The 22,171-nt window shown below is 35.2% G+C and overlaps 1 protein-coding gene across 1 annotated transcript in view; it reads right to left on the bottom strand.

Moving 5' to 3' along the window:
* DIAPH2 (diaphanous related formin 2) overlaps positions 1 to 22,171 on the bottom strand; it is a gene marked incomplete at its 5' end in the record, with an annotated part of 895,530 nt that overhangs the window by 448,733 nt on the left and 424,626 nt on the right. Inside the window, one exon of the mRNA XM_079728322.1 lies at positions 6,569 to 6,670. Within this exon, the coding sequence (XP_079584448.1) occupies positions 6,569 to 6,670 (102 nt within the window). The remainder of the gene's footprint in view (positions 1 to 6,568; positions 6,671 to 22,171) is intronic.

Below are 22,171 nucleotides of genomic sequence, written 5' to 3'. Positions count from 1 at the left end.
TCTGTTAAATAAATCATTTTACTATCCTATTTAGACATAACTCCCTCCAGACTAGGCTCTCTACTGCTCACTGCTTTACTTTCCGCAGTACACCTAGTACTTGGACTGCACAAAATCATAAATACAGGTATATCTGCTGTATGGAGCCAATGGCAAATGTTTGTGTACTAGATATCAGGAGAGACAAGAGCTATGGTTGATCTGTAAAATGAGGCTTTGAAAAAACGGAGTGTTGAAAACTGACTGTACCCCAGAAAAGCAATGATAGGCTGATAGAGAATATTTTCCCCAAATAGAATGATATGTGGAAATTATGCATCAACAAACATTTACTCATCTACAGTCTGGAACAGAAAATGGTAACAATGTCGGCCCCAAGAGACACTGGAAACTCAGAACTACACTGAGAATTAGAGCAAGAATTTCAAAACATCCTTCTGAAAACAACTGTCTGAAGCCAAGAACGGCCATCAGAGCATCTGTAATGGTAATGCTATGCTGCTATCTTATGGATTACTGATATATGGAGAAAGAAAAGGGGTTAATTTTTTATTTAAAAAATTAATGAAAAGCAATCAACAGCAAAATTGATTGACATCCCCAGACTTAATCTGAATATTCAGTTTTCAGGTGGTTTTATTTTACCTCATTTTATTGCAAAAGCTGATGGAAATAAGCAATCTTGTCACAAAATGGACTATTATGAGAAGTTAATGAAATGAACAAGAATCTGAATACATGGATTTGAGAACGAGTCATGGCGAGTTTTCTTTTACTTGATCTCACAATTATTAAACCAGCTTTTTTTCAGATAAAATGAATGCACATCTGGAAGTAAGAGCTAGCATTCATATTTACAGAAGGAATGAAAATAGAAACAATCAAGGCATTACATATCAAAACACTGAACACTTTGAATGAAAGCAGATAAAGAAAAATGCAATTTTCCAAATGAATATGCAAACCTGAATAATTTAATATTAATGGAACAGAAGAGCTACAATTTTCCATCCAAACTAATTGCCTTTGATGATATGTAGGAGAAAAAAAAAAAGCTTTTAAGAATTTCCTTTTCACCTGGTTAAGCTATCTTGAATAGAGCTCATAAGCTCTTAGGGGACTTTAAAAAAATTAAAAAGCACACTGACTTTATAGTTGTACTTCCAACAATAGGCATAAATCCACTCCTCCTGCCTTCACATATTTATGTAGAGAAAGAAAAAAATTAAATATGCTGTCAGCAGTATCACATAATCTTTGCTTTTCATTATAAATGTTTTTATGCACAAGGCTATCTCAACATCTTTTTATTAGATTATAGCTTTAGAATGTTTTTAATTGAAAAATATGGGTAATTTTTGAGGTGAGAAAAACAAAGTACCGATTACCAAGAGAACTAATAATTGCCTTCTTTTTCTCAGAAGATGTGTTAGTTTAATAGATACACATAGTATGGGTCTCCATCCTCAGTGCAAGACAAGTGGGAGTTTCCGACGCTCTGAGGTTTAAGAACAGCTGAGCTGCAAACACACTCAGAAGAATCTAAAAGCTCCTGCTGGGGGGTCTAACTGGCAGAGCTTTCAAAGATCTGTGCTTTATTCCCAGTAAAGGTACAGCACATAATTACAACAATGTACCAAATTCAATTCTGTGTGAGGCAGGGTGGAGGACAAGTCAGTGGGAAGCTATGCAGCCAATATACCCCCCTAAAGAAAAGGATTATTGATCATAGAAGGTGTGGGAACTAGCATACCCCTCTTCCCAGGAGGTCTGCTTGGGAAGACCTCCTGGGAAGAGGGATATGCTAGTTTTTTTTAATTTGTTTCTTTTCTCTCTCTCTCTCTCTCTCTTGCTCTCGCTCTTTTTTTTCTTTTTTTTTTTTTTTTGGTTTATTTTAAACTTATTATTTTAAACCCAATGATGCTGCTTTAAAAAAAAAAACAAAAAACAAAGAAAACAAAACACCCAAAACGTTTAGAGAAAGCTTAGCAGCCCAGTCACTGTCTCAGGTAAGTTTATTTCTTTCAAAAAGTCAAAGCCAGATTTTTCCCTAGTCTTGCCAATTTTATTCTTTTTTGTTTGATGATGATTTTAATGAACCTTGCAGGAGTAATCACACTTCTGGCATATGTCTATCCCTAACTGATGAGATTTTGTTTTTATCATCCAGGAAGTTATGTACTAATGGAAACTCTACAGGACACTGGCAAGGGTAATAGGTGTAAAACTAGGAAAGAGTATTTATCGCTAGAGAAGGCAAAGAAAGAAAAGGACTCAGTAAGGAATCTAAATTCTTCAATGTTATCAAGTGCCATATGGATACAGAATTAGACAGGACTGAAAAGAGCCCACTTGATTTTGCATTCAAGCTAATACATTCAACAAACATTTGGCAAGTATATGTCATGTGAATTAAATCAATATGATACATATACTTAAAGAAGTTGCAATCTAGCAGGGGTTATAGATATTCAATAAATAACTTCGCAATTAAATATTTAATTAAAAACCATGAGAAAGGAAAAGAAAAAAGGTGCTCTGAGAGAGTTTAATAGGGAGACCTAATTTTGATTGATAGGTAAGTGAAGGCATCATGGAGAGAATGAAATTTAAGCAGAAACTCGAAGAATAAGCAGGAGAGAGGCAGGCAGCGAGTGGGAGTAAGAGGGAGCAATGTGTATAACGGTCCAAAGGCAGGAAAGAGCATGGTAAATTCAGAAAACAATGCACTCATGTTTTAAGCAGGTAGATAAATAACGATGCAACACAAATGTACTCTAGAAATGTCACATCGAGGGCTGTGCCGAGGCTGATTTGGAAAATGGCAGAAGTATAAGTGGAAAAAACAGGCTAAAAGTATATTATAATGGTTAAGGCAAAGATGATGCTGGCTTGGGCTAAAGTGGTGACGGCACGGAAAAAGAGAAGTGAGTAGAACCGATGTATATTTTAGATACAATTAGGAGGTAATTAATGATCTCTTCTAGATCAGTTTCAATGCATTGTTTAAGGCAGAATTCTGATTGCTGTTTGTTAAATAGTAACTAGAGGCAAGGAAGTAGAGAACAAATACACTAATCTTTGAAAAAACTGATGCTAGGTAATGAAGAGAGGGCAGTAGCTATCATGGACCTCAGGGCCAGTGAAGGATTTTTATTCATCCATCCATCCATCCATCCAGCTATCCATTCATACTGACGAACTGAAGAGGCAATAGAATAACAAAACAAGAGTAGGCAGGGGATAATAATGCCTTAAACAGAGATAAGTAAATTAGTATGTAGTAGACTATCTCACACATACGTGGACGTACACACCAGCTCAGTACAGTGGTTAAAATCACAATCCATGATGTCAGATTGCCTGGGATTGAATTCTGTACCTACTACTTACTATGTAACCTTGGACAAGGTCCCCAGCCTTCCTTGACCTTAGTTTCTTCATCTGTAACATGAAGCTAATAATAGTGCCAATCTCATAGGGCCGTGAGGAATTCATAAGATGGTACATGTAAAAACGCTTAGCATAGAATCAGACACAGTAACACCTCAATACGTTCTTATTTCTATCACTAATCATGACAACAATAGTATTAGTGATAATAAAGTATCCCTTTTTCTAAGGTTTGACAGAAAGGAAGCTAATAAAAGATATGGGTAGAGATAACTGTAGGTAGGAGAGATGTTGGAAGTTCTGAAGCTTAGGTGCTTTCCCTTTTCCCTGGTAAGAGATTAGGTTGTTTGTAGTAAGTGAAAAGAATGGGGAGGGGAGGGAGTGAAGACTTGTGGAAAGCAGGTAAGATACAGTATAGGGTACAGCCGCTATGGAAAAATGAAAGACCACTGAATAGGAACAAGTAAAATAACTGCTGAAATGGCAAAGAAAGTTCCGCTGAGGTAAAAGCTAAAATGTCATAAAGACACCAATTCGCTCAGTTCACCAAAGAGAACAGGGAGGCATAAAGCCAGAGAGTTAGAGGCAGAATGAGAATGCAAAGGAGCTTAGGTTTGTAAACTCTGGAAGACACTGAAGGGTTTTAATACAGAAATCATAAGGTTAATATAGATTTTAAGATGACTACACTAATACTTTTGATGGGGGAAGAAAGCAGAAGTAAGACAACCAGTTTGGAGCCTTTCTCATTAGGGCAGATGATTCTATGCATTTCCAAAGTTGTCCTAAATGTAGGCTGTCAATATATTTTGAGGATTAAAAAGTATTTGGGCGTTTCCAGACAGAAGTGAATTTAATTTCAGCATAGACCTGGAGAAATATACTTGAACATAATTTTTACTTTTAGAGATCTAAACTATGCTATTTTTAATATCAGGCTCATACTTGGTTTGAATAATTGTCCTATAATTCAATTCAAAAAACACTTATCTACTATCTATTATATACAAGATATACATGCTTACATACATAGTTAAAAGACTGAGTCATATCTTTATCTCAAGAATCTTTTTGCTAGATATATATGAGATGGCCTAAACTTTATTTGGCACATCCTGATTGATACTGCCTTAAGTAATTTACATAGCATAAACTACTTTGTAATGTCCTTGACTATTTCGCCTACAGACATGTAGCTAAGGATGGGGAGAGTAAATAAGAGGACCAGGTGACTTCATGTTCACAGCCCCAGAATTATTTATGGTTATGTGCACAAACAAGAAATCTCTTTCATTTTCTACTTTGCTTTGAGTTCAGAAGTTATATTGCTTTTTATGTCCCCAAACTTCATTTCCTCAGTGTGGTACCAAGGATATTCCTCTTGAAGGATTTGCTTGGCAAACTAATACATCTTCCGAGATAAACTGTATTCAGAAAAAAAATGGCTTCAGAGAAATTGTGTAGTGTACCTACTGTAAAACTCATAACCACCATGGCACAGCTGAATTCTCAGATGGTATATAGCCTTGCTTCAATTATAATACGAATTCAAGTAGCTTAAGTTTCAAGTGTGGACTTCGGTCTAGAAAATTTTACTATTTAATATTGTGTTAAAGTGCTGCTACTTAGTAAATAATATTTGGCCAGTTTAGTTGATTAATTTGCCTAATTAAAAAATGAGAGATATCTCTTCCTCAGGTACCTTTACATGCTCTATCTCACCCTAAAAATACATTCCTGATTTGCTTTTCAAGGATTTGACAGAATCCTCCTACATCAGCATATGCAATGCCATATCTGAAAATTAATAAACTCTAAATATGATCAAGCAGTTATTGCATATGTTCAAAAGGAACGCACTCTGTTCCATCTATCACATTTTGATTTTAAACAGGATTTTTAAATTGCAAGGTACCAAATCAGATCAATTCAAATACATTACTATTAAAGAGGTTAAACCCGAACGAACTTTTTGGCCAGCCCAATATTTCAGATGAAGTAGACAGTGTTTGACTATTTGGTCCGGTGGTAATTTTAAGAAGTCTTAGTATGCAGATGGAAAGTGGTCAGAGAGCCAGGGTAAAACTAAAAGCTGTAATAGAACTGTTTGTTCACATGGCAAACAAACTTGTATGGAACACCTAAGTCAAAAATAGCTTTTCTCGGGCTTCCCTGGTGGCGCAGTGGTTGAGAGTCCACCTGCCGATGCAGGGGACACGGGTTCGTGCCCCGGTCCGGGAAGATCCCACATGCCGCGGAGCGGCTAGGCCCGTGAGCCATGGCCACTGAGCCTGAGCGTCTGGAGCCTGTGCTCCGCAACGGGAGAAGCCACAACAGTGAGAGGCCCATGTACCGCAAAAAAAAAAAAAAAAAAAAAAAAAAAAGCTTTTCTTTAAGAAAGTAAATAAATCATCATGCCCTCTTTCCCACCATCTTTTTAATATTTTTCCCTATTATTTGAATAGAGGTTTTGGGGAAAGCTAAAAACATATATATATATGTATACGTATATATAGGTATATGTATATATATACATATATATATTTTTTTTAATACATATTTATACCTCATCATCTTTTGTACCCCTTAAAATGAAGAGGAGATAAGAAAACATAATTCATTCCAATAATTATTTAACCATGATAAAGCATGATGTGTATTTATGAAATTTTCTTTCTAGTTGAAGCAGTGTATGTAAAGCTTTCAATCAATTAATGACACTCTATGGGATATCTGAAAATTCTTGTGCTTTTTCTAATACAATATATACCACAGAAAACAGTCTCCAGAACATTACTAAGTATCTAGTTTCCACCCTTATTCTTAGCCTAACTCTTTTAGGGCTAAATTCTAGCATCAAGATCTAAATAGAAGAAAAAACAGTCAATACAATAATATGTATTATTTTTCATATATTAATATCAGCACTGATATAGAGGAAGGTCCATGAGATGTCTAGAGGTATTTCATAATGTAAATCTTAATTTCTTTAGTTTTCAATAATATTATAAATAATAAACAAGGATTTTTTTCCTGACAGCTAATGTTATATTAAGTTATATAGTTATTATACAGTAGAAAAAAATATCAGCGATTGAAATGTCTTTTTTTTTCATTGTTTCTGATAAGTGTTACCTCCAAGCTGAGTTTGTGGGCCCTTAGGCTAGATACATACCACAACTCCAAACTGTTCAGGCTCACAAAGGTCATTATATTCATTCTTCAGCTGTGCTAATTCATTGAGTACCTTCTGCTCAGGAAGATGTTTTATAAGGTTCTAAAAAGAAATAAAAGCATAAAAGTTTAGTATTTAATGATTAGGATTATTAAACATGCATTAACAACTCTAAAAGTGATTAACTAGAAAAGTGGATAAGTTTCTGATTATGGTTCTGCCATAGTACCAGTGTATCTTCCCCTTCTCCCCAAAAACTTAACCAAAAAATGAACGACAATTTAATGTGAATAAATACATAAACATGTTTGGTGTCTATGCACTACAGTACATAAATGTTAAATTAAAAAATCATATGACAATAAATAACAATCCAAAACTGACTAACTTTCTGGGCCTTAAACACATAGCATAATTTTTAAGTTTTATTTCCTGTCCTGGTAATTAGTCAATCTATATAAAAAACTGAAAAATACTATGTAGAATTAACTCATGGGCAATAATAATAATAATAATCAACTTTACTCTTCATAATTGGCAAAATTGGGAATCATCTTCAATCTTATAAACCGCACCAAGCCTGTAAAAATTAATCTCCCATTATTTACAATATCTGCATTTTTTTTCTTTTTTTCTATTCTGTTCTTCTATGTGATTCCTAATTTCCAATACAATTATCAAGAAACAAGCCTAGTCTTGGCCCCTAAAGTCCATACATCATTTTCCCAGCTATTTCAGCTTTACCACCTCACAGCTGGCCACATAAGAGTCCAACACTGAGTCTGAGGGACAAGTGTGCAGCCCAACTAAAATATTCAAGCACATTAAAACTGCCTTTCAGAACAACTTGAATATATATACAATACCTGTATTTAAATACATAATACATTCCAACTTTAATGGAGAACCAAGAAAAAGTGATGAAGTCTGATGCATGTTCAAGTTTGATGCCTAAGAGAATCAAAATTAATGAATTCTTCCCAACCTAGCTTATCTTGGACTTTGGTACAGTTCTAACTATCATCACATTAACCTGCAACCAATGTTTTGGGGATCTGTATGGAATTTAAAAAGGCATATCAAAGGGAAAAAAGCAGGAAACAAAGATTTAAGAAAGTAGAGTTGATGAAAAATGGCAGAGAAGGAAGCTCCAGAGATTGATTCCTCCATCAAAGCAGCCACTGAGCTGGAAAGAGTGATTTAATAAACTATTTCAGAACTGTAGAACCTGACTGGATAATTACAACAAGGGAAGTGTTTGATAAAGAGAGACTCTGGTAAGAGAATGACATGCATAAAACAGATACCATATACTATTCCTCAGCACCACTGTGAAGATAGTGCCTGAGTTGCAAAAGTGGACGGCTGATGCCAGGGTGAGCAGTGGGGACCTTGTTCTCCGAAATTTGGAGATCTGAGTTTTGGTTGGTTTGGCAGATGCTTGCCTTGGTTTCAACATTCTCTGCTTGCAGCAGCTTTCCCTGATGGCATCTATTGGAAGATTTAAACAGATAGAAACACCTCTCCTGCTTTTTGGAACCAGATATTTAAGGAAATATTTGTCAGGTCACTGGCTGACAGAAGAGATAATGAAACCCAAACTACAATGACCACACACAAGGAATACACACTACCACTCTCAGCAAACAAAAATCAGCAGTCTGTAAGGAGTGGCAGAATCAGATTCCCAGAGTTATAGTATATTCAAATGTCCAGTTCTCAAAAAAAAAAAAATTACAAAACATGTGAAGAAACAGGAAACAGGGCCTGTGAAGGGGGAAAAAAAAGAATTTGACAGAAACTATCCCTAAAGAAGCTCAGACTTTAAAGTTATTAGTCAAAAATATTAAATCAACTGTCTTAAACATGCTTAATGAGCTAAAGGAAACTATGGACAAATAACTAAAGGAAATCAGGAGGATGATGTTATGAACAGAATGAGAATATCAATAAAGATATAGAAATTACAAAAAGGAATCCAAAAGAAATTATGGAAGTGTAAAGTACAATAACTGAAATGAAAAATTCACTAGAGGGGTTCCACAGAAGATGTGAGCAGGCAGAAGAAAGGACTGATGAACTTGAAGATAAGGAAATTGAAATGATTCAGTCTGAGGAAAAGAAAGATAAAAGAATGAAGAAAAATAAACAGAGCCTGAGGGATCTGTGGGACACCAAGCACACCAACATGTACATCACAGGATTCCCGGAAGAGAAAGGGGCAGAAAAAATATATGAAGAAATAACGGTTTAAAACTTCCTGACTCTGATGAAATACATAAATATTCACATCCAAAAAGCTCATTAACTCCAAGCAGGACATCAAAGAGGTCCACTCTGAGACACTTCCTACTTAAACTGTCAAAATGTAGAAAAAGAATTTTTAAAGCAGCAATAGGGAAGTGAATTGTCACATTTAATAGATCCTCAATAGGATTAATATATGATTTCTCCCACAGGAGTCAAAAGGTAGTGAGATAACATATTTAAAGTGCTGAAATAAATGACTATCAATAAGAATTTTATATCCACCAAACCATCCTCCTCCAAGAATGAAAAACTAAGACACTCCCAAAGTAACAATAACAACAACAAAAGAGACAATTTATTGCTAGCAAACCTGTCCTGCCAGAAATACTAAAGGAGGTCCTACAAGCAGAAATGAAATGACACCAAAAAGTAACTCAAAGATATAAGAAGAAATAAAGAGCAAGGTAACTACATAGATAAATATAAAAGTCAATGTTATTGTACTTTGGTATGTAACTCCTCTTTTTTTTTTCTATATGATTTAAAAGGAAAGTGCATAAAAAATAATTATAAATCTTTGTTAATGGGCATATAATGTATAAACATGTAATCTATGACAACAGCAATACAGAGGGAGAAAAACGTACAGGAACACAGTGTTTATATATAATTGAAATTAAGTTTTTATTATTAAGACTAGGTTGTTATAAGTTTAAGATGTTAATTTTAATCTCTAAGGTAATTACTAAGAAAATAACTAAAAAATACACAGAATAAAGAGAAGAATCAAAATAGTAGGCTACCAAAAAAAACCACAACTAACTACAAAAATAGATAATAATAGAGAAATTAAGGAACAAAAACATGTAAGACATACAGAAAACAGCTAAATGGCAGAAAAAAGCCCTTCCTTATGAATAATTAATTTAAATGTAAATGAATTAAACTCTCCAATTAAAAGAAAGTGTTTTGCAGAACAGATTTAAAAACAAACAAATATTATGTACTCTTGGTGGGCATGTAAATTTGTACAGGCACTATGGAAAACAGTAAGGAGGTTCCTCAAAAATTTTTAAAAAGAACTATCATATAATCCAGCAATTCCACTTCTGGGTATCAAAGAGATATCAGTATGCCCATGTTCAATGCACTATTATTTACAATTGCCAACGTATGAAAACAACCTGTGTCCATTAATGGATGAATGAATAAAGAAGATGATACAACACACACACACACACACACACACACACGCATGCACACGCGTGCACGCATGCCACAATGGAATACTATTCAGCCCTAAAAAAGGATGAAATCTTGCCATTTGCAACAACACAGACGGACCTTGAGGGCATTATACTAAGTGAAATAAGTCAGACAGAGAAAGACAACTACCATATGATCTGATTTACATGTGGACTCTAAAAAAACAAAAACAAAACAAGAACCAAAAACCAAGTTGATAGATGCAGAGAACAGACTGGTGGTTGCTGGAGTGGGGGGGTGGGGAGCAAAATAGGTGAAGCGGGGTCAAAAGGGACAAACTTCCAGCTATAAAACAAGACATGGGGATGTAACATACAGCATGGTGACTATAGTTATTAATACTGTATTGCATATTTGAGAGTTCTAAGACAGTAGATCTTAAAAGTTCTCATTATAAGAAAAAAAAAAGAAGAAAATTTCTATATGTATGGTGACATATTGTGGTGATCCTGTTACAATTATACAAATACTGAATTATTATGTTGTACACCTGAAACTGATATGCTATGTGTCAATTATACCTCAATAAAACAAGTAAATAAATAAATAAATAAAAGACATATCTTCTATATGCAGTCTACATGAGACTCACTTTCAATAAAAAGACAAAAAGTTGTTGAAAAGGATAGAAAAAGATATTGCATATAAACAGTAACCAAAAAAAAAAGCTGAGGTGTCTATATTATTGTCAAACTAAATAGACTTTAAATCACAAAATGATAACAACCAAGATATTATATATTAAAAAAAGTTTCAACCCATCAAGAAGATATAATTATAAACATATTCACATCTAAGAACAGAGCTGCAAAATATATGAAGTAAAAATTGACAGAATTGAAGGAAGAAACAGACAGTTGTAAAACAATAGTTGGAATGCAGGGGTGATTCAACATACAAAAACCAATCAATATAATATACCACATTAATAGAATGAAGGGAAAAAAAACCCTCACATGATCATTTCAACTAATGCATGAAAAGCATTTGACAAAATCCAACACACATTTGTGAGAAAAAAATATTCTTTAAACTAGGAGTAAAAGGAAGCTTTCTCAATATGATAAAGGTCGTATATGAAAAAGTCACAGTTAACATCATACTCAATGGTGAAAGACTGAAAGCATATCTGTTAAGAACAAGAACAAGGCAAGGATGCCTACTTACACCATGTCTATCCATCATAGTACTGGAAGTTCTAACCAGAGAAATTAGGCAAGAAAGAGAAATAAAAGGCATCCAAATTGTAAAAGAAAAAAAAAACTGTCTCTGTTTACAGATGGCATGATTTTATATGCAGAAAACACTAAATAATCCACCAAAAATAATCCACCAAAAATACTGTTAAAGCTAATAAATGAATTCAGCAAAGTTTCAAGATACATAATCAGCACACAAAAATCAGTTGTATTTCTAGGTACCATCAATGAACAATCTGGAAGGAAATTAAGAAAACAATTCCATTTATAATAACATTTTTTTTTTTTTTTTTTTTTTTTTTTTGTGGTACGTGGGCCTCTCACTGTTGTGGCCTCTCTCGTTGTGGAGCACAGGCTCCGGAAGCCCAGACTCAGCAGCCATGGCTCACGGGCCAAACTGCTCCGCGGCATGTGGGACCTTCCCAGACCAGGGCTCGAACCAGTGTCCCCTGCATCGGCAGGCGGACGCCCAACCACTGCGTCACCAGGGAAGCCCTATAATAACATTTTTTAAAGCACCCAAAATGAGATACCATTTCATGCACACTAGAATAGCTATTGCCAAAAAAATGGGAAATAACAAGTGTTGGTGAGGATGTGCTAAAATAGGAACCCTCATGCACTGCTGGTTGGAATGTAAAATGGCACCAGCACTGTGGAAAACAGTTTGGTGGTTTCTTAGAAATTAAACATAGAACTACTGTATGACCCCACACAATTCCACTCCTAGGTATGTATCAAAAAGAACTGAAAACAGTGTCTCAGACAGATACCTGTACACAAATGTCCATGGCATCATTATTCAATAGCCAGCAGGTAGAAACAACCTACTTGTCCATCAACAGATGCATTGATAAATGTGGTATGTACATACAACAGAATATTATTCAGCCAAAAAAGGAAGTTTTGATCCATGCTTAAACATGGATGAATCTTGAAAATATTTCGCTTAGTGAAATAAGATAGACAAAAAAGGACAAATAATGTATGAACCCACTTATGTGTGGTATCTAGAACAGACAAATTCTTAGAGACAGTAGAACAGTGGTTACCAGGGGCTAGGGGCAGAAGGGAATGGGGAGTTACTGCTTAAAAGGTATAGAGTTTCTTTTAGGATGATGAAAAAGTTCTGAAAATAGTGGTGATGTTTGAACAACACTGTAAATATACTTAACACCACTTAAATTGTACAATTAAAATAGGTTAAATGGTATACTGTATATTATTGATGTTTCCAGATCAAAAAAACAAAAGTAGACAACATATAGCCTTATAAGTTCCACAGGAAACAAGTGTATCATGTCTACTTTAAGTCCTCTTTTTTTTTTTTTTTTTTTTTTTTTTTTTTTTTTTTTTGTGGTACGCGGGCCTCTCACTGTTGTGGCCTCTCCCGTTGCGGAGCACAGGCTCCGGATGCGCAGGCTCAGCAGCCATGGCTCACGGGCCCAGCCGCTCCGCGGCATATGGGATCCTCCCAGACCGGGGCACGAACCCGTATCCCCTGCATCGGCAGGCGGACTCTCAACCACTGCGCCACCAGGGAGGCCCTAAGTCCTCTTTTGTTCTCTCCATTTACCTTTTCTCTCCTCCCACTAATTCTGCGTTTCCACTAAGCGCTACACCTGCAATGGCACCCATTGTGTAACTGATGAGACCAAAGATTTAAAATATCAAGTCCTTTGACTTAAAAGAAATATCGATGTTGATATAACAATATAAACATATAATCAAATGAAATTAAGAACATCTACTATTTTGCTTAATTAATATCATTTTCTTTTATAGAATGAAAAGGTAAGTAAATACCAAGGTGTTATTTCTATTTTTCTAGAACATTTCTGATGTATATAAATTGTTTTTAAAATTTTTTCTCTGTTAATGGGACTTTTTGTGAAGTATGTTATTAAGAAAAACAAAGAATCAGATTGGTAACTTGTATAATTTTCCCGACAGGGAAACTCAATTAGAAAGATTAAGAACATTAATATAATTATTAAAAATATCAATTCTGCATATTTCAAACTCTCCATCTCAATTTAAAGTTTTAACTGTGAAAATAACTATCACAGAATGAATCAAGCCTAAAATAGAATTTTAGCTCTGAATGTGAAACTTGTTATTTTGCTTCTCTTCCAGCTGTAGATAACCTGTTAAGTCATCTTTACAACACAGGCTCCACTGTAGGTGGCATATCTTTTCTTTCTCTGCTTAGCTATATGAAATATTGAACACATTCGGTGGGCTTAGATGTATTCTGATTCTGGATATGGTCTTCTGACTGAGTTACAAGCTTATATAACTGCCAGTGCTTAATGGGTTCTACTTGCAAATAAGGCTTAGAGTAACACTCTCTCAATGCGTGGCAGATGCAGACTACTTTATAGGACTTATTGCTTAATGAGCCCACTACCTCTAGAACCCCATGTTGCAAGTGGCCATCATAGCCAATAGATAAAGATACCTGACTTTTTTTCCCATACATACTAGACTTTATAGACAAAATGGTGTATAAGATCAGACATTAATAATGTTTTCATGCCCATCAATTCCTGAATAGAAGAGAAAGGAGGATTAGAAGACAGAGGAGAGAGAGGCATAGTGGTACTCATTTGCCTCTATCCCCTTCACCTGCTCAATAGCATGTCAAGAGAGAAAACAGATGTTCAAGGCACAGTTTGAGACTAATGTGGACAGTCCTTGGAGTCAGTTGGAAGTCTATTTGTAAGGCCTCCTGGAAGAGAAATGTCCCACCTAACAGAAGGGAAGTGTGTATCATGTAGTCAGGCTGGGCCCAGTAAGAAAGCCTACATTTTGGAAAGGATCAGGGTGATTCTGAGCACAGTACATTTGTTTCTTGAATGTGTATCCAGGCCTGGCCTACCCACCCCCAACAGAGTCATATGTCTGAGTGCTGTGGAAAGGGAAGCTGTGTGATGAGCATGGCTTGGGTATCCCCCAGATCAAGGATGTTAAAAAAGGAGACAAGGGAAGAAACACATGTTTCTGTATTTTGCCACAGGACACTCCACACCCTTGGCATTGAGAGGGCTTTAGTGCATATCAGCTGTGCCCCGTGAGAAACTCCTCCCCTCTCCCCACATACAGTGGTCCTTAGAAAAGGGTTCAAAGCAGGAAATGAAGAAAATCACCCACAGCAGCTACATGGAAGCTGACAAAATTAGTTCATGAGATTTGGAAGATATTCCCTGAGAGCCATAGAAACATCTAATGTAGGTAGTTTTTAAAAACAATTAAGGTTCTGCAACAGCAGCTAGGAACAAGAGGAAGCAAAACACATGTGAACAGATGTGGACTGGGCTAGTGTTTAAAAATCATATTGCCCAAGGACTCTGTACTTAAACAATTGTAAATAGCTTTTGACTTTAGCTGCCCTATTGATAGTATCGGTACTTATGATCGGTAAATAAATTGCAAAGATGAGTTCAGACACTCTCTATACTGTAAGGGAAAAGCTGTTCATAATAGCAGAAGCTAGAAATTATACATTTTTAAGTACAACTTAGATTCTGGCAAACTGTGAGTTAATAGGCAAATATCCTGTAAAGTTTCAACCCGTCTAGTTTTCCCTCCTGCTGCTCCTGCTTACTACCGACCATCTTCTTTCAAATATTGTACGATTTGTGTTTAAAAGATCAATTCTAGGTCAGTATGAAAATTTCATCCTAGAAAATGTCAATGAGCTGAAGTTCACAAAGAAAACAACAAAGGGGAAAGCAGTAATCATGTCACCAAATGAGCAGATTTTTCTTCCTCTTTTATGCATCACAAATTCACTTTCTGATGACTGTCACAGTTATCTGAAGGGATTTCTCCTAACAGACCATAGGCTTTTAACTACTTTTTACATTTCTGCAATTACTCTATAATACTTTCAAAACTTTATTTCCTTTAAATGTTAATTGCATACTTAAAGGTTAGTTAAGTGAAGGTATTGAACCATAATGCCCTTTCCTTCTTGCCAAAACATAACCTTTCTTTTTTATCTTATATCTCATTAAGTCTTTTTAGTAGTAGGAAAGTCAAGTTAGGTTCACTGTGATTAAGTCTATCATTCCCCACGTAAATGGACTGGGGCCAAAATTTCTTTTTAAAAATTTATTATTTATTCCTTTTAAAATTATACTATTATAGAGCATGTATAAATATGTTTATTTATATTTATACACAGGATTATATTTATATATAGGAGATATATATACATATATATAAGTGTTATCTTAACTTATGTCATCAAATACTTTATTTTGTAGAAAAACCCAGATAAGAAACGTTTCTCCGAAGTCTTGGATAAATCTCTGTGAGCTTAACGTAACCCTCCTCCTATTTTGCCTGGTCAAAAAACTCAATCCCTTAACTACTGTAATTTATTGTATGTTTTTCAACACTTTCTCATGGCATGTCTTAAATTGTGTGTGTATTTTCATGTTCTAAAATCACATTCACGTGTTCTTGTTCTTTGGTTTGAGTTAAATGGCACACACTTTGATGCCGGGCCTAGTTCTGTATTTATTTTGTGATTTATCCATCGTTCAGCTAATATATACTGGCTGCCGACTATGTGCTTACCACCACATTAACCACTAGAGATTCTGCCCTGACGAAGATTACAGGTCCAGAAGGACTGTGTATACTCCTCCCTACACAGTGAAACCATAATCAACATATGACTGACAGTAATTTGTTGCATTGGATCCTAAATACATTTCTTGCCAGGTGGTCATGCTACAATTCTCTCCTTTTGATTTGAAATTCTTAACATTTCTGTAACCCCTAAAACAGACTCTAAGAGTCTGCTAAAGTATGTTAAAATGCTGATTAAATGGCCTCAAGCATTCAGTGAGAAATTTTCTAGCCTTTTTCACGGAGCCACTCCTTTAAAAAAATATTAGTTGAGGGGCTTCCCTGGTGGCGCAGTGGTTGAGAGTCCGCCTGCCGATGCAGGGGACACGGGTTCGTGCCCTGGTCTGGGAAGATCCCACATGCCACGGAGCGGCTGGGCCCGTGAGCCATGGCCGCTGAGCCTGCACGTCCAGAGCCTGTGCTCCGCAACGGGAGAGGCCACAACAGTGAGAGGCCCGCATACCGCCAAAAAAAAAAAATTAGTTGATTAAAAAAAAAATACAAGCATGAAAACATGATAAGAAAATTCATGACCTTGGAGTATGACATTTATATCTTACAAAGAGGCAGCCTTTTACAGGTTTCCTACCTATTTGATCTTCAACTTGGCCCAGGTAGGAAAATTTTCAGTAACACCTCAGCGCTAATAACACCAAATGAACAGCTCCAGCCCTCACTACTCCTGCCCATCTCTAAGTTCCATGTTTCTAACCGACAGTCTGTCCCATCCAGATGTCCCGTCGTTAACTCAAATTCAACAAATCTAAAGGAGAATCCATCCTCACTCTGACCCCTCATCCCTACCTCTTGTCAGCTTCTCTTAAAGGCCCCATTCTACCAACAGGACTGGCATCCTCTCCACCTTCTAAGCCTTCAAACTGGCATTTGTCACTCAGTCACAAGTTCTGATGGTTCTTTCTGTCAAAATCTCTTTTGGGTTCAACCCTTCTTTTACATTGTACAGCCAAAAATCTGGGCTATGGAAATCATATGTATCTAAACTTTCCTAATTTAACTTCAATTAAATTCCTCAAAGTGTTCTCATTTTGTATTAGATTAATGGAGATCGCAGATATATTTATAACTTCTATAATTATAAAAAGAAAAATTGTGACTACTTTGTATATAAAAATTTCAACTCCCACTAATGTCATGATCCTATTTGCAGACAAAATGTATTGCCTTCTAAAATAATTAACATGATTTACAATTAATCTGAAAGATTATTACTAAAAGCATTCATTCTTTTGATGCTAATTATCTTCTATTTTGTTTATGTCCCACTCTGTACTCAAAAATAAAACTTCGAAATCATATTAAACCTAAAAGGTGATTTTAAGAATTAAACAAAATATAGAACCTACAGAATGAATGACTATGAATATTGAATAGCATATGAGGTGGGTATGGCTGTGTCTAAATGTAATATATTCTGCCTAAGTATAATACAAACAATATCCACATTATTAACATTCCTTTATAAATTATATAGCCCTCATATATTTTAAATTAACGTATTTCAAATTAAACGTAAAATATCTTCTCATTATAAGAAGACAAACTGATATTCTCAGATATTTAATAGAAGATTTGTATTAGCTAAAATAGATGACAGGTATACAATATCCTGTTTACGCTACATTCTGCTTTTATTAGATATCCCCTTATCATGGCCATGACAAACAAATGCAAGGATGTATTACTATAAAATATTATATATAGATGTCAACCAAAGCTGAATCCTACCATAACAGTCAAGACACCTATCTACGATTAACTATAGAGTTTGAAGGGTGCTAACATTTCACAGGTCTTGAAATGAGAATAGTGCAAAGTACTTTATGTGAAATATCCCAAAGGACAACCTGGAAATTTCACTCAAATATACAGGTGTATGCTAATGCAATATCCAATCATTTCACATTAAGAACTCTGTTTCTCCTCCACAATTTTTGTTTGGGCACATGGAACAATGTAAGCCTATGCAGACTATGAAAACTAGCACAGTAACAGAATGGCCATATCATTAAATGAAACAGGCCACATCAGAATGCCACCACTCCTATGCAAATCCAAAGGTAGAAACACTTCACTGTCTAGGAAGACAATCCACACACAAACACAAGGTTGCTTCTATTTCCAAGATCATCATAATACCAGTAAATCATTCCAATTAGTTCAAAAAGAGTTGTAATAGAAACATACATGACAAGCTATTGTTAAGTATTTATTTCCCAGTTTTCATATAAGTACTGGTTATAGACACCTGCATCCAAAATAAATGTAGAAGTATATAGTTATGCCTTAGATTAAAGAACCAGACAGTCAATGTGAAGCATCTAATACTCTGGACATTTTTTGACACATCAAGCATCCATGTCAAGCTGAAAAAATGTTTTGTTTTGTTTTTTTAATTTATTGATTGATTTATTTATTTTTGGCTGCATTGGGTCTTCATTGCTATGTGCGGGCTTTCCCTAGTTGTGGGGAGCGGGGGCTACTCTTTGTTGCAGTGTGCAGGCTTCTCATTGTGGTGGCTTCTCTTTTTGCAGAGCACAGGCTCTAGGTGTGCGGGCTTCAGTAGTTGTGGCTCACGGGCTCTAAAGCGCAGGCTCAGTAGTTGTGGTGCACAGGCTTAGTTGGTCTGCGGTACATGGGCTCTTCCTGGACCAGGGATCGAACCTGCGTCCCCTGCACTGGCAGGCAGATTCTTAACCACTGTGCCACCAGGGAAGTACATGTTTTTTAACTAAGCAGAAACAACATTTGGCATCTGTGGAACTTAAAACACACTGACCTGAACATAGTGGTAGATTAGCACTATCTAATATGTTTCTCTAAACTTCCCAATAAAAGAGTTGTCGAGATATTTTAGAAAACACTTCTGTTTCTTGTCGGTTAGTTACCCTAGTCAATTGGGTAGTCAAATTGCCTAGGGACTGTCAATTTACAGAACACCTAAAATTCTTAAAAATACCTTTAGATGAAAAGCTAAGCTATGCAAGAAATTAAGAAATACCTCCCTCCACCTCCCCTCAAAGAAAGAAAACTAAAGGAAAGCATTAATGCAGAGACATAACCAAACACTGAAGGCCAAGACTGCCCTAGGAATATGTACCAGTTTCCAGTGCTCTAGAGTTTTTAGATTTAATGGGCCTCAAACATAAGATGGTACACAAAGCCTAGAGCTTTCACAAGATATAGGCAGACTCAGTTCATGGTGGAAATCTAAAACCCCAAAAGATAATCTCCCCAGTGAAGGGCTTACTGTAAAGAAAACAAAAACAAAAACAAAAAGCCCACCCACAGAGTAAAAGAGTACAGGATCTTGTCTGTTTTTGCCTTGACTGTGGGTTTAGGAGTAAGACTTTACTCCCTGTAAACCTCTAACCACAAGACAGCACCCATGCAGGTTTTTGGTCAGAATTTAAAATACCTAGTTGTCAAAAAAATATGCTGAGAATTTAAATTTAATGTGATTACATTTTGGCAGTGCTCCCAAATAACTGGCAGTCATTCATGCAAATTTCCAAGGAGCAAAGTACCTTTAAACTTCAGTTTCAAAATATTTCCACAGATTAAGGCTCAGCAGTCATTAGTTCACAACAAAAATACAGATGATACAGAAAGAAGTAAACAAACATTAGTAAGAGTCAGCAAAAACAAACAGAATTAGACCTATAAAGACATAAGACAGAATATTCGATAAACAGAGAATCTCTAGATATAAGAAATATAATAAGTGACATTAGAAACTCATTGGATAGGTAAAACAGGTGATTAGGCACAAATCACAAAAGAATTAGTAAACTGGAAGATAGGCCTGAAAGAAATACTCTGGAGTACAGTATGTAAAGATAAAATATGAAAGAGATGTAAAAATAAGCAATCAAAAAAACCCCAAACAGAGTGAGAATGTTCAAAATGTGCTTAACTGGAGTTACAGAAGGCAAGAATAGAGAGCATGGGAGAAGGATAATATTCTAAATGAAAATGGCTAATAACTTTCCAGAATTGATGGAGCAGAACAATGTTTAAATTCAAGAAGCCCAATGAATCAAGATAAACAGAAGGATGAAAAAAAGAAATCCACACCAAGACACATCTTAATAAAACTACAGAACACCAAAAACAAAAAGAAGATCAAAAAATAGAATAGAGAGTTTACCTCCAAGGAATGTCAATTTAGACTACAGCTTGCTTAACAATAATCGAAGCCAGAATATGGTGCAATAATTTGTTCATACTGCTGAGAAAAAAAAAATTTGCAAGCTAGAATTACATACCCACTGAATATATCTTTTAATAAAAAAGGTGAAATAAATACAATATCAAACAAATAAAAACTGTTTACTATGTCTAGAATCTCACTAAAGGTACTTTAAAAAGATGTGCTTCAGTAAGAAAGTGATCCTAGAAGGAAGTTATGTCACACAAAAAAGAAGGTAATTCATGTAAGTTAAATATGTGAGTAAATCTAAGCAAACCTGCAAGAGTCAGCAAAAATAATGTCTAACCTGTTAAATTTTAAACATAACCAAAATATGAAACGACAACAGATAAATTAGGAGGGTGTGAAGAAAGGTTTTTGCAAGTCATGAATAAGTAAATAAATAGACACACATGCCATGTTCCAGAATAGGAAGAATCACATGTCATATGGGTCTCAATATACCCAAATTTGACCAGAGACTTTATGTAATTCCAGTAAAATACCCAAACAGAGTTTGTGTTGTTGCTGGAGCTTGACAAGCTGATTATAAAATTTATGTGGCAGAATGAAGAGAGAATAATCAATACATTCTTGGAAAACAACAAGAATGTGGGTTGACTTCCCCCAGCACGTATCAAATGTTATTACAATTATACAATTAAAGAGTGTGTGATATTAGTACAGGGACAGATGTATGGGTCAATGGATCAGAACTCCAAAACTGAAACCCCAGAAACAGAGCCATACATACTTGGAAACATGATATATAACAGAAGCAACATTACAAAAATTAGGGGAAAGATGGATTATTTAATAAATTATGCTGGCACAAGAGTTATTCATATGTAAAAAAAATGAAATTAAATCTGTTCCTTATAGTATACACAAAAATCAATTCCAGGTAGATTAAAGATTTAAGGCAAATGACAATCTTCTTAAAACTTTTAGAAGAAAATAGAAGGAGAATACCTACATGACCTTAGATAAGTAAGGAATTTCTTAAATAAGACACAAAAACTAAAAGAAAAGTCTGATGAATTAAACTACATTAAAATTAGCAACAGATGTTCATGAAAAGATACTGTGAAGAAAATGGAAAGAGAAGAAAATGGGAAAATACTTGCAATACGTAAGCAACAAAAAAAATTACTATTCCAAATATATCAAGAACTCAGATGAAACAAATAAAAAAAGATAAGCAGCACAATAGGATTTAAAAAGTGGACAAAAGACTGAATCAAGCATTTTAAAGAAGAGGAAACACAAATGGCCCATAAGTGGTCCACAAATGGCCCCAAAGTGGCTCAACTTCACTCATACTCAAGAAAAAAAAAAATTTGAATGCAAGAAATGAGATTCTTTATTCACATCTTCCAAGCTGGCAAAAGTACAAAATTCCTACAATATCAAGTGTTCCCCAGGGTGTAGAACACTGGTTTTCAATACCATCTTCACATAAAAATAAACCTGGAAGCTTTAAAAGATGGTGTGTGCAGAATGGCCAAAGCAACATGGAGAAAAATAAATAAAGGTGGAATCATCTCACTTCTCGATTTCAAAATATATTACAAAGCTATAGTAAGTAAAGCAGCATGGTACTGACATAAAGACAGACATATGGAAAAAAATTGAAAGCCCATAAATAAATCCATGCAACTGATCTTTGGCAAGAGTTGAAGAATACATGATGGGGAAATTTTAGTGCTGAGAAAACTGGGTATCTACATAACAACAACAACAACAACAAAGAAATTGGAATTCTATTTTACACTTTACAGAAAAATCAACTCAAAGTAGATTAAACACTTAAACATAAGACCTGAAAACATAGAGGAATTGTTGTATCATTTTGGTCTTGGCAATAATTTCATGAATATGACACCAAAAGCAGGGGCAAAAAAAGAAAAAAGAAACAAACGGGACTACATCAAACTAAAGAGCTTCTCTGAAGAGCAAAGAAAATAATCAACAAAAAAGGCAACCAAGGGGGAGAAAATATTTGCAAACCATAGATCTGATAAAGAGTTAATTTCT

The sequence above is a fragment of the Hyperoodon ampullatus genome (genome assembly GCF_949752795.1).
Source record: "Hyperoodon ampullatus genome assembly, chromosome: X".
In the NCBI taxonomy this organism is placed as follows: Eukaryota; Metazoa; Chordata; class Mammalia; order Artiodactyla; family Ziphiidae; genus Hyperoodon; species Hyperoodon ampullatus.
Note: the sequence above shows the minus strand (reverse complement) of the source record. Positions and strands in the feature narration are given on the sequence as shown.